Source organism: Periophthalmus magnuspinnatus, chromosome 22 (genome assembly GCF_009829125.3).
Source record: "Periophthalmus magnuspinnatus isolate fPerMag1 chromosome 22, fPerMag1.2.pri, whole genome shotgun sequence".
Taxonomy (NCBI): Eukaryota; Metazoa; Chordata; class Actinopteri; order Gobiiformes; family Gobiidae; genus Periophthalmus; species Periophthalmus magnuspinnatus.
The window spans coordinates 27,962,313-27,975,863 of record NC_047147.1 but is presented as its reverse complement, the minus strand read 5'-3'; the positions used below and the strand labels follow the sequence as shown (position 1 = coordinate 27,975,863).

Below are 13,551 nucleotides of genomic sequence, written 5' to 3'. Positions count from 1 at the left end.
TTAAAAATATATTTGTCATTTGTCCTTTGTGATTTTTTCTTTCTTTATGTATGTATTTATTCATTTTTTTGTGTCCTTATTTATTTCTTTATATCTTTATTTATTTATTGATTTTTGTCTTTATTTATTCATTTCTTTATATATATATTTATTTATTTATTCTTTATTTATTTATTTATTTCATATTATTGTATTTTATTGTGTGTGATGCAGTGTGAAGTGCCGAGCCATTTATTTATTTAATTTTATTATATTTTGTGGTGTGTGTCTCAGTGTGAAGTGCTGGGCCATTTATTTATTTAATTAAATGTTTATTATATTTTGCGGTGTGTGTCTCAGTGTGAAGTGCCGGGCGACGCGTCTCTGCTCAGAGTCGGAGTGTGGTCTGAGGAGCGCTCTGCAGGACCCTCTGCTGATGTTTGCTCAGTGGAGCCTCCTGGTGTCTCAGGCCCTGGAGGCAGAGGTCACAGACTTCTCCCACATCGCCATGCTCGTCCAGAAGATCGAGGTCAGCACAGTGCTCCCAATACTCTGTCAAAACTCTCTCAATACTCTGTCAATACTCTGTCAATACTCTCTCAATACTCTCTCAATACTCGCTCAATACTCTCTCAATACTCTCTCAATACTCTCTCAATACTCGCTCAATACTCTCTCAATACTCTCTCAATACTCGCTCAATACTCGCTCAATACTCGCTCAATACTCTCTCAATACTCGCTCAATACTCGCTCAATACTCGCTCAATACTCTCTCAATACTCGCTCAATACTCTCTCAATACTCTCCCAATACTCACTCAATACTCTCCCAATACTCTCTCAATGCTCTCTCAATACTCGCTCAATACTCTCTCAATACTCTCCCAATACTCACTCAATACTCTCCCAATACTCTCTCAATGCTCTCTCAATGCTCTCTCAATACACTCTCAATACACTCTCAATACTCTCTCAATACTCTCTCAATACTCACTCAATACTCTCTCAATGCTCTCTCAATACTCTCTCAATGCTCTCTCAATACTCGCTAAATTTTCTCCCAATACTCGCTCAATACTCGCTCAATACTCGCTCAATACTCGCTCAATACTCGCTCAATACTCTCTCAATACTACAGTTAAAATCTAGAACTATTCACGTCTGTTCTGTGTCTGTTCTTAAAGGTGCTGTTCCCAATTTTTGCCATCTGAAAAACAAGAAAAATAGAAAAACAAAAAAAACAGACTTCTAATTATTCCCCACAGTGAGTTTAGAGACAGAGTTTTCACCACGTTCAGACTCCAGAGCAGAAGCAGAGTTTTGCCTTCACTGTAATATAATAACTAGCATGCTAACAGCCTTCTTCCTGATTCGGTGAGGGTTAAAATGCTGTGTAATCAGAAGCAGACAGCACAAAGCTGACTCTTTTTAAGAGCTGCTTTTACGATACATTTTTACTGGAGCAAGAAAGATTTTAGTTTATTACATTAATATAATAAGGTACAGTCCCAGTAAAACCATATTAAAACATCTCATCGTCGAAAGGCTCCTGGACGTTAAATCCACTGTTTTTATGAGGCAGAGTTATTTAAAAAGGAAGGTACTGTATTTCTGTGTGTTACTGCAACTCACCCAACAGATAAAACAGTGTTTGCAGCGTGAAATATGCTGGACCAGACATGGGCAAACTACGGCCCAGGGGCCACACACGGCCCTTTGGTCTTATTAATCCGGCCAAACGTGACCAAATTTTAGTAAAACGCTAGCAAGCAGTCAGCGCAGGGAGGGGCGGCTACGGCTCAGAGGTTGGCAGCCAATTTACAGATTTAATTAATGCATTTGGAAAACAGTTTGTACAATGAGCCTCACACATTCATGCTCTGCCACATGTTACAGGTCAAATCTTTAATGTCATATAAACATATATATATCCTGGCCCCGCCCATCTGTCACATTTTAGACCCACTGTGGCTCATGTTTACCAGAATAGTTTTAACTGTTAAAATCCTCCGCTGTGTCAATACATATTTAAGACGTAAATCCAGGTCGGGGCTGTTTCTGCTGCGTAACTTCACTTTGTTTTCTGTAACAATTTGTCGAGCAGCGTCAACAGAACAAGAGCAAAACTGGTGTGTCTTTCTGAAGAGCAGTGGCTCAGGTGGATCTTTCCTAAACCCGAGCTGCAAACATACAGAATATTCAATTTAAAATATTAATAGTTTTATGTCAGATGATATTAGAGCAGGACTCAGATCGTTGAGGTGCAGCTGTGACATGGATCCTCCGAGGTTTATTCAAGCGTCTGAAGAAGAAAGACTGTGTGGTTTGTGTGAGCTGGAGAAGTGGAAAGTAAAGCTCATTTTTTATAGTTTTGTCCATTTTATGACTTTATAAATCCTTTATTTGATGAAATGTGGATGTTCTGGTGTAATGACGACAATAAGATGAAATGGTTGTTTCATTCTTATGTTTATAATTTGGCTTCATTTCTCTGTAAAACTTGGAAGAAGCGGCAGATGAGACCTCAGCATTTCTTTCCCTCCTTCCTTCCTTCGTTACTTCCTTCCTTCCTCACTTCTTTCCTTTCTTCCTTCCTTCCTTACTTCCTTCCTTCCTTCCTTCCTCACTTTTTTCCTTTCTTTCTTTCTTCCTTCCTTCCCTCCTTCCTTCCTTCCTTCCTTCCTCACTTCCTTCCACACTTCCTTCCTTCCTCACTTCCTTCCTAACTTCCTTCCTCACTTCCTTCCTCACTTCCTTCCTAACTTCCTTCCTCACTTCCTTCCTCACTTCCTTCCTTCCTCACTTTCTTCCTTCCTTCCTTCCTCACTTCCTTCCTTCCTTCCTCACTTCCTTTCTTCCTTCCTCACTTCCTTCCTTCCTCACTTCCTTTCTTCCTTCCTCACTTCCTTCCTTCCTTCCTCACTTCCTTCCACACTTCCTTCCTTCCTTCCTCACTTCCTTCCTCACTTCCTTCCTTCCTCACTTCCTTCCTTCCTCACTTCCTTCCTTCCTCACTTCCTTCCTAACTTCCTTCCTCACTTCCTTCCTTCCTCACTTCCTTCCTTCCTCACTTTCTTCCTTCCTTCCTTCCTCACTTCCTTTCTTCCTTCCTCACTTCCTTCCTTCCTCACTTCCTCACTTCCTTCCTCACTTCCTTCCTTCCTTCCTTCCTTCTTCCCTTCCTTCTTCACTTCCTTCCTCACTTCCTTCCTCACTTCCTTCCTCACTTCCTTCCTCACTTCCTTCCTTCCTTCCTCACTTCCTCACTTCCTTCCTCACTTCCTTCCTTACCATGATAATACACTTCGGTGCTTGTTGAAAATCCCATTTAAATTGTTGTAAATTTATTCTTTTATTCCTTTAGGCTTTTTTTTTTTTTTTTTTTTTTTAACCATTTTTCACAAATCTCAAATTGATCTTTTTACATCAGATTCATACAAACATCAAACTCTGAACCTACCTGCAGAAAATTATATAAATATTAAAAAAACATTCAACATGTTACTTTCAAGTTTATGTTTAACCATTTTTCAAAGTCAAATCTTATGCAACAGTTGCGTTTCCCGAGTATCAGTGAAGAGTAAAGAGTCGACATAAGAGTCAATATGAGGCTGGACTTTAACTGGACTCGGGCGTTTGATGGTCAACGTCTTTATTCTGTGTTTAGAGTTGTCTCAATTTATGTAATTTTAAGATTAATTACAGTTTTGTTCTGTATTAACATCTCAAAAGTAAAAACTGACACTTGATTTTTAAACCTGTGAACAACAAGCCCCAGTGTTTTGTGATTTATTTTTATTCTTCGCAACGTTCTAGAACAGAATGAGAACATGCCATTAAAATCCAGATAAATAATGATTAAAATACTTGAGAATTATAATGTTATTTTGTATTTATTGACATTTATTGGTATATACTTATTGCGAAGCCCCTCACGATAACAAATTTGAGGAAAATATAGACTGACACAATAACTTTAAAGCAGGACTACCCCTAAAAACCTGTTCTAAATGTACAATATTGTTAAAAAACATCATGCTGCAGTAAATAAACAGCAGAATGAAGCACTTTAGTACTTAAACTGTCTCTATAATGGGTCATAGAAGTGATTTATTCAAACTTTTACATCTTAAATCCTGTCGTAAAGCTAAATATAAACCAAAACTCCACAGTAGTGCAAAGAAATAGTGCACATGATAAATACTTACGCCTAAAAATATTGTTCCACCCTTCATATACTGAACAATAAGTTGATACACTCGTTATTGTGACAGAAATATAAACTACATGTATTCTAATGATGCTTTCCTGTAATATTTTGCTCTTACAAAGCCAAAAAAGTGTCAAAAAAATATTCAATAGTCTCGTTCTAGTCACGGCTGCCTTTTAATTAGTTTGTTAATTAGCTCGTCTGGGTCCTGGTTTGGTCTTTGTTCAGATTTATACACAGTTTCACAGTAAATTATGTTTATTACTTTCAAAATATGTCAGAAGAAAAGACTGTAAACACACCAGAAACCAGAAACTCTAATCCCTGTGACTATTCTGTGTTTGTAGCGCCTCCTTGTGGACAGTGCTGAGCTGCAGGAGAAGCTCGGGCAGCTGCAGGCGAAGGGCGACCTGTTGGACTCTGTGTTTGGACGAGACAAAGCCAACACTTTACAGACGGAGCTCAGCGCCGCCGTAAGGAACAGAGAACTGCTCCACTCACAGCTGCTGCAGAGGAAGAGCAGGCTGCAGGTGACACGGCAACACAAACACACAAACACACAAACGATACTTAATACACGCACAAATGATGCACAAACATGGAGTCTAGGAGGAGTTGCAGGTCCCATAAAGCGTCAGTAAAGTTGTCTGTCGCTATATCGCGGTTCACATTTCGTGGTCTTGGTGTTTCACGGATTTTAGTGCAATTTTTCATGCTTTTTTTATGAACGTGCATTGTGTTGTGCGTCCTGATTGGCTGTTGGACTGTAGACCATTGTGTCGTGCGTCCTGATTGGCTGTTGGACTGTAGACCATTGTGTCGTGCGTCCTGATTGGCTGTTGGACTGTAGACCATTGTCCATCAGTCTCCTCCGTGCCGTGTCTCCTGTCCAGTACAGAATGTGTTCAGACAAATTTACATAAACGTTGGATCTCAGTGTGACTCTGAAGTGCTGTACGTTTGCAATTTGTTTTCTCCCCGACAAAACCCACAATGTCGATGAAACGTTCTGCACCGACAAAGACGCCGACGAAGGTTTGAACTTTGAGAGAGTTTAAACGAGAGAGAAATGTGAGAAAATGTTAACGCCTGTGTGAGAAAAGTGTATAAAGTGTGTGGTGAGGGAAAAGAAAGAAAGAAAGAGAAAAAAGAAAGAAAAAGAAAGAAAGAAAAAAGAAAATGAAAGAAAGAGAAAAAGAAAGAAAGAAAAAAGAAAGAATAAAAGAAAGAAAAAGGAAAGAAAAAGAAAATGAAAGAAAGAGGAAAAAGAAAGAGAAAGAAAAAGAAAAGAGAAAAAGGAAGAAGGAAAAAGAAGGAAGAAGAGGGAAAAGTGTGTGAGAAAAGTGTATAAAGTGTGTGGTGAGAAAAAAGAAAGAGAAAGAAAGAAAAAAGAAAGAAAGAATAAGAAAGAGGAAAAAGAAAATGTAAGAAAGAGAAAAAGAAAGAAAAAAGAAAGACGAAGGAAGAGTGTGTTTAAAAGTGTATAAAGTGTGTGGTGAGGGGTTTTACAGACAAAAACAGAGAGAATACTCCGTGTGAGTTTGATAAGGATGGATAATACAGTTATGTTTTCACAGTAAATCATTGCTGTTCTGTTCTGGGTTCGAGTTCCAGGTCATTCTGTGTGGAGTTTGCATGTTCTCCTCATGTCTGATGCTCTCCTCTTTCACCCATGAGCTCATAACATGCACAGTGGGTAAAATATCCGAGCGAAGTGAGTCCTGACCCAGGTCTTGATGTGGAGATGGTTCCCGAGCGCTGCACATTTCCCTGTGGGGATAATAAAGCTCACCTTAAAGCCTGAGGTACCTGATATTCTCACAGCAGATGGACCAAGCCGGTTTTTAAATCTGTCTAACTCGTCCCCGGTTCTCACAAGCTCCGGGAACAGCTTTTTTCAGACGGCGAAGTGAAACTGGGATGAACCGCCGCACGCACAGAGCCAATCGCAGCGCTGCTTTTGACTCTCACTTCAGGTTTATGAGACTTAAAACAGACTGTGTTATTAACTGCAGACAGCGGTTTATGGGAAAACACAAAATGATTCGTGTTTATTCACGTCGGAGCTCGTACACGGAGATCGGCCGCCCGTCCCGACCTATAATCACTCAAACATTAAACAGTTTTCTGCGTTACAATGACAAATACGGTGCACAAAATGTTTATGATCTTGTAGCTGAGAGTCACAGGAGTCATAAAACAGATCTTTTTGAGAATCCACTAAAACCAGAGTAACTGTTAAATGTTGAAACTGATGTACAATAACCACGACGGCTGTTTGTCCTTCACACTGTCCACGTCCTCAGGTGAGACGTACAGAAGCGCCGTGTGAGTGTGTGAGGAGTGAGACGTGTGTGTGTGGGAGTTTAAGTGAAGCCGTTGTCCCAAATCCTCATAAAAATGTGTCGCTTTGATCGTTTTATCATTGACTTTATTTCCCTCGTGGCTGGTCGGGTCTCTCCCTCCAAGATTACTTTACTTTTACACAGAATACTTTTTAAAAGGCCAGGTCCGTGCAGTTTTGTCTACACCCAAAACTTGATTCATTTTACCCGTCAGTGAGTTTTTGAGTTGTCCTTCTGAGCGTTTAAAGAAGCACTGTGTAGCTTTTCTACTGGAGCATCTGCCACACTCTTGTCTCCATGGTGATTGGTCATTGCGTTGCCTGGAATGTTCCATAATATAGCATTACATATTACAAAAGAGACAGCTGACAGCACTAGGCAAAGGTCCAGGTCAGATCTTCGGAGAGGCAATCCCACTCACTATAAGAATGTGTGTTTTTCAAGTTTTTTGGTTTTTTTTAGACAAATATACCGTATTTTCCAGAGTATACGTCGCTCTGGAGTATAAGTCGCACCAGCCAAAACATACAGAATAATGAAGAGAAAAACATCTACAAGTCGCATTTTTGGGGAAATTTATTTTACAAAATCCAAGACCAAGAACAGACATTTTATCTTTAAATCAAGTTCTAATAATAATAATAAAATGTGGACCAACAGGCTGAATATCAGTACATCACGCTAACGTAACACATTTATATTTATTCAGCTCCATGAAGCACAGACAGAACTGAACACGTGTCTGGTTTGTTAACGTAAGATATTAACAGTTAATCAGATAAATAAAGCAGAAAAAACAACAAGTTTACTCTGGATCTCACTCCAAATCAATAAATCCACTGAATTCTTCATCCTCGGTGTCGATTCTGAACAAATCCACCAACTCCAGAGGAAGATGAAGCTTTATATTTGAATAATTTCACATATAAGTCGCACCATCGGACAAACTATGAAAAAAGTGACACTTATAGTCCAAACAGTACATTTAAAAATCAGGCCAAAAGCAGAGTTTATGGACAAAATAACAAAAAATAACAACATAAAATAATAATAATTTCTTTTAGCTGTATGTACCAAACCATTAAAACGATTAATTGCAAAAAAAAACCCAAATAAATTCAGCTGTGGAGCTCGTGCAACAGTTTCCTTTTGATTCTGTCTGTTTTTATCGCTGCCTTGACACAAATACAGCTCCGTTAATCCTGCTGGAAACCGACAGAAAATCACATTTTAGCAACACTGGGTCTCACCATCTTCTTTTCTGCTGCTCTGAGTTGAACCTGTCACCAGACCGTGAGAGGGCTTTCTAATGGCTGATTTAAATACTCTTTAATGTCAGGCTTCTGCAGTTTAGAGTGTAAATGACTGACAGACAATTTTTGAGGCCAAGTGCGGATAGAAGCTAAAAATACCCCCTGCCCCCCCTCGTGTCCTCGTCAGAGCCACTGGAGGGAAATAAAACACTGATATTGTTATAATTAGGTCTTTTCAAATGTAAAAAACCTTGGAGATTAAATAAAAGAACATCAAGTGAAGAAAACTACACTTGTATCTGGTTAAAATTTGCAGTATGTGCCTTTTTTTTAATGCAATATAATTTCAATGCAAGTTTTAATTTAATTGTGCCCTGCTTAAGGCCTGACTCGTCTCTTTTTATGTCAGATTTTGTCGTTTATTTTCCAGTTTAAACCGGTTTCAGTCCCTAATCCTAATCCTGGTTTAGTGCAATCTTTGTTTCATTCCACAATAAAAAGTTTTACGCTATAATTTAGGGTTACGTTCCAAAAATAACCCACAAGTATCAGCTTTATTTTTTACAATTATTCTTTATGTTTTTGTCTGTAAACCCCTCACCACACACTTTATACACTTTTCTCACACAGGCGTTAACATTTTCTCACATTTCTCTCTTGTTTAATTGATTAATTAGTGACTCACATGTTTCTCGTGTATTTTTATTAAAGAGAAAATAACTTCCACTCGACTCCGATGTAAAAAGACAGTTACAAAATTTTAATTCACAGCTTTGCAAAATCCGTTTTTACAGAAATAATCAAACCAAGTCTCAAAAATAAACAATACTACGGTAAGAAAAACATTTGTCTCCGTCTTTGTCGTCGCCTCAGCACGTTTCCCAGGCGTGTGCTCTTTTCCTCGTCCGTGCTGTCGCTCTTAAAGTGACAGTAACATATTTACATAAAACTTAAATAATAACAGTTCTAAGATATTTTAACATCAACATAAAACAGCATTTAGAACAAAATATCAACACTGTAAATGTGCAGCATTATTATATATGAGTTAAACTTGTCTCTTAAACATTCTGTGCTGAGACGCGACACAGAGGAGATCGATTGCGGCGGTCTGCAGTGCCTTGGCCGGTCGGGACGCAGAGCACAGTGCACGTTCATACGCTGTAAAAAAGAGAGTAGAATTGAACTGGAAAAATCCGCGAAACAGCGAGACCACGAAGGATGAACCGCGATATAGCGAAAGACGACTGTAATTTGAAAATGGTACTTAAAGCTGCACTGTGTAACTTTTACGGTGAGAACTGGCCTCCTGCTTATTTCTATGGAGATGTTATAGTTTTGGGATGTTTCACAGTGCGGCATGAAACATTTCCACGAAGACAAACAAGTGTTTCAGGTCAGCTCTGCGGAGAGGAGAGCCCATTCACAAAAGGAACGCAGGTTTTTTCAAGGATTTTTTTGAGCCACAAACGCAAAAGTAATAAAATAAATGCAAGACAGATGAGTTTAATTCTTTATTGTGGAACATTCAAGTTAAGGCAACAACATCTCCAAGAAGTTTGAGGATTTCCCCACCAGAAAAGTGACATAGTGCACTTTTAATATACTGTTTCTAGGGTCAAAAACGTTCTGTAGGATGAACATTGAGGTCGGCAAAATTACTTCTGTCAATTTGCAGTTTTTGTTGTGTTGTCAGAGTAAAATAATAAACTTTGTCCCACACATCAGATCAGGAAAACTGGTTTAATCAATCATCACGAATAGATGAAAACGAGGATTGAAAAGTACATTTTTTTTCATAATACTTCCATCAGACACATGTTCTCATTTCACATGTTTTATTCCGTTTCTTCCCAGGGTTTAATCTCCAGAACCAAAGACTTCGGTGATGCCCATGAGCTGATCGGCGTCAGACTGGGGGGGCTCAGGGACCGACTGGCGGCCGCTGACGGTCTGCAGCCCGACATCCTCGCCAAGAAGAGCCAGGCCGACCAGTTCAGAGTGAGTCACATGAGAACCAGAGCGTGCGAAAATTAACACGGGATGGAAATAAATCTTGTGACGTTGCAGAAGCGAAATTGAAACAACGCCGCAGCGAATGTGCGAAGTGATCAAAGCTAAAGGAACAACCAAATATTAGAGTGTGGGACCTTTTTTTGGCCAGACAGTGTAAAAGAGCCACAGCAAGTCTTAGATGGGACACAGTTAGACGCCTGTAGAACATAAACCATTCTCTGTTTATTAGTGCAGAAAGTCAGGGCTCAAAATGATATATTTACAGTGGTCAGTCATCAAATACAAGTACAATTCAGAAATCCCGTGGATCCCGAGCTACAGGTTGAAGACGCCTGCCACAGTCTGTTTATATAAATGGACGTACAGTAGCTAACCTGCTAGCCGCGGTGTTCCTAATAGAAAGTGATCGTGGGCGCACTTACGACTTCATCGACTCTGGCATTACATTATTCTTGGTTAAACCTGACAGACTTTACTTTATATTTAAATAATCTCCATAATAAATAACCCTCCATAGAGACGAGCAGATTTTCATTTAATTTATCTTTTATTTGCACAGGGAGAGCCAAACGAGAGCAGACTGTCCTTTACATGAGCGTCCTGTTAAAATACACCACAAAACAAACAAAAAACAAACTAAAAACAAACTAAAAACAAACAAAAAACGACGTGGTTCCATTTAAAATATAAAAATCAGGAGCAGTGTGATTATAAATGTTTATCAATAATGTTTCCAGTTTGTCCTTGAGATATATTCCACTTTTTAGAAGCGACCTACTTTTCCACAGACTTTACAGCGATGGGTTTTTAATTCCGGCGATGTGCCCTCTACCAAAATGTTACACAGGGCATCTTTAAAGGGTTTCTGTTCAAATATTCCACGCTTTTCCCTTTTTTCCTCGCTGTTCACAGGTGATACAGAAGGACCTTGAAGATTGCGAGGCTCATATCGCCGCCTTGGAGACGCTGGTGTCCTCCAGTCCCTCCAACAAGACCCAGTTTGAACGACTCTACGGCGAGTGGAAAAATCTCTACGCCGTCGTCAAGGTAAAGAGATTTGTGGAAGGAGGATTATTTTTGCTTTGACGCGACGTGTTTGAAAGACGCGGCACATGTGGCACTTTGTCTTATTCAGTGAGACTTTTAAATTAAGTTAAGTTTATTTTTGTAAAGCACAAAATCACAACAGCAGCGGCGTTTAAGGGCCGAACTGTCCCACTGACTGTCCCTCTGACTGTCCCACTGACTGTCCCTCTGACTGTCCCACTGACTGTCCCTCTGTCCCACTGACTGTCCCTCTAACTGTCCCTCTGTCTGTCCCTCTGTCTGTCCCTCTGTCTGTCCCTCTGACTGTCCCTCTGACTGTCCCTCTGACTGTCCCTCTGACTGTCCCACTGACTGTCCCTCTGTCCCACTGACTGTCCCTCTGACTGTCCCTCTAACTGTCCCTCTGTCTGTCCCTCTGTCTGTCCCTCTGACTGTCCCTCTGTCTGTCCCTCAGACTGTCCCTCTAACTGTCCCTATAACTGTCCCTCTAACAGTCCTTCTATCTGTCCCTCTGTCCGTCCCTCTGACCCTCTGACTGTCCCACTAACTGTCCCTCTGTCCCACTGACTGTCCCTCAGACTCTCCCACTAACTGTCCCTCTGACCCTCAGACTGTCCCTCTGTCCCTTTAACTGTCCCTTTACCTGTCCCACTGATTGTCCACTAACATTTAAAGACGCAGTACCTGATTTTTTTACAGTCTTAAAAACATAAAAAGTTGAACAGTTTCATTTTAAACCGTTTGTCGTCTAAATGTTTTCCTCACTCACTTTATACATTCTGAGCTTCATAATCACTCACCACAATGAGATTTCAAGCCCTTTTCACAAGTTTTGCCATGACGGTAAATATAAAAACTAGCATGCGAGCACTTCCTGCTCCTCTGACAGTCTCTGTATAATCAGACACAGGACACAGTGGACTCATTTCACCTCATGTGCTGCTTTTGTGACATATGTCTGTGCTGGAACTGAACAGATTCTGCTCAAACACACAGGACCTTTAAGGTAACACACTGAAATAGGTTTTTACTTGGAAATAGTGTACGTTGTAGGTCACTTTGGCAGGATGTGATGGAGGATGTGATATTTCAGTGAGTTTTATACTGGGCTGAAATGGAGGGAAATACTCAAAGGCAAAGTGGCTCAGCTGAGCAAATGGCACCAGGTACTAAGCAATTTTGTAAAGGTCTTCAGGAAGTTTGATGAAGCGATTTTATAACGAAACATGTTTGGATGTTTTCTACTGGGATTAAAGGAGGTTAATAATACAGTGATTCTAGACATATAGATATGATTCACTTTTTACTACTGTGTTTGATTTAGGGGCGATTAAATCCAGCAGAATCCAAAACTTATGATGATCTTTATTGTGATATTGTTGTAAAAGTTTTGTAGAAATAGGACTCATAGATTAGATTAGTATAAATAAAAAAGGGTTAATCGATTTATTTCATAGCCCAATATTTTTCTATTCTCAAAATACTGTATTATTAAGTTAACCCATTTCAAAGTAGTTTAGCATTTTCAGGGGATTTTTTATTTCATTCTATTTTATTTTTATTTATTTCATTTTCATTTCATTTTTTTTTTTTTTTTATTTATTAATTTTATTTCATTTCATATTTTATTTTTTTTATTTTTTTATTTCATTTCATTTTAATTTAATTAATGTATTAATATTGTTTTATTTATACAATTTTTTGTTATTTTTAATTAGTTTTTAAAAAAATTTAATTTCAGTTCAGTTCAATTTAATTAAATGTTATGTTATTTAATTTGTTGCATTGTATTGTATTTTATGTCTTCATTAATTATTTTGCCTAAAACATTGTACTGTCCTCTTTGTACTGAACCAAACTGTAGTAAATATCCCATGGTCGTATCGTGAGTTTTATTTTACAGAGGTAATGATCGTATATTTATTTTTTCACCTTCTCTTTTGTAGATGAAGGTTCACGACAGCGAGGAGAACATCTCGGAGCACGAGAGTTTTCATGACGATTTACTGAACCTGGAGAAGTGGATCATGATCATGAGGCAGAAGCTCGAGTCGTTTCACAGCTCGTCTGGAGAGTGCAGTGTGGAGGGCCGCCAGCAGGAGGCGCAGGTAAAACTATTTGAGAACAGAGGGGAGCAGGAGATCAAAATATGAGTAATATTATTGTCATGATGTTGACAGCAGCGCAGTAGTTTACCACCTGTGAATGAAAATGCACTGTCCACAGCTTAAAGGCAGTGTTAAATTCAATGCACTGTTCTGTTCCAAGTTATATACATGTTAATAAACCAAATAATAGTAAAAGACGAAGTTTAACTGGACAAAAAGTTATAGGATTGAAGTGGTTTGTCTGCTCATCCAAGCCGCGGCTTGGATGAGCAGACAAACCACTTCAGTCCTACAACTTTTTGTCCATTTGACAGATTTAACTTTGGCTTTTACCGTGGATCAGACCTGGACGACTGAGGAATTATACAAACAAACCAAACAATAATAATTATACATTTACACTATTTTTATACTGTATAATAACACAGATATCAGTGGTTTTGTTTTTTAATCGTTTATCTATAACCAGAAACTTGCACGTATGAAAAAGTTTGAATCTAGATTGAGATTTAGTCACTTCTGATGGTCAAGGATCAGCTTGAGTCTTTATGCTACAAGAGAGACGGAAAATGGTAAAACTGAAGTTATAATT

At 39.0% G+C, this 13,551-nt stretch overlaps 1 protein-coding gene across 2 annotated transcripts in view; it reads left to right on the top strand.

The window, feature by feature from the left end:
* Positions 1–13,551, top strand: part of syne3 (spectrin repeat containing, nuclear envelope family member 3) — a 59,752-nt gene that overhangs the window by 25,384 nt on the left and 20,817 nt on the right. For both annotated transcript variants that reach the window (XM_055231346.1, XM_033988820.2), the window contains exons 9-13: positions 340–508; positions 4,538–4,720; positions 9,646–9,789; positions 10,717–10,851; positions 12,798–12,959. In XM_055231346.1, coding sequence (XP_055087321.1) covers positions 340–508; positions 4,538–4,720; positions 9,646–9,789; positions 10,717–10,851; positions 12,798–12,959 — 793 coding nt within the window. The remainder of the gene's footprint in view (positions 1–339; positions 509–4,537; positions 4,721–9,645; positions 9,790–10,716; positions 10,852–12,797; positions 12,960–13,551) is intronic.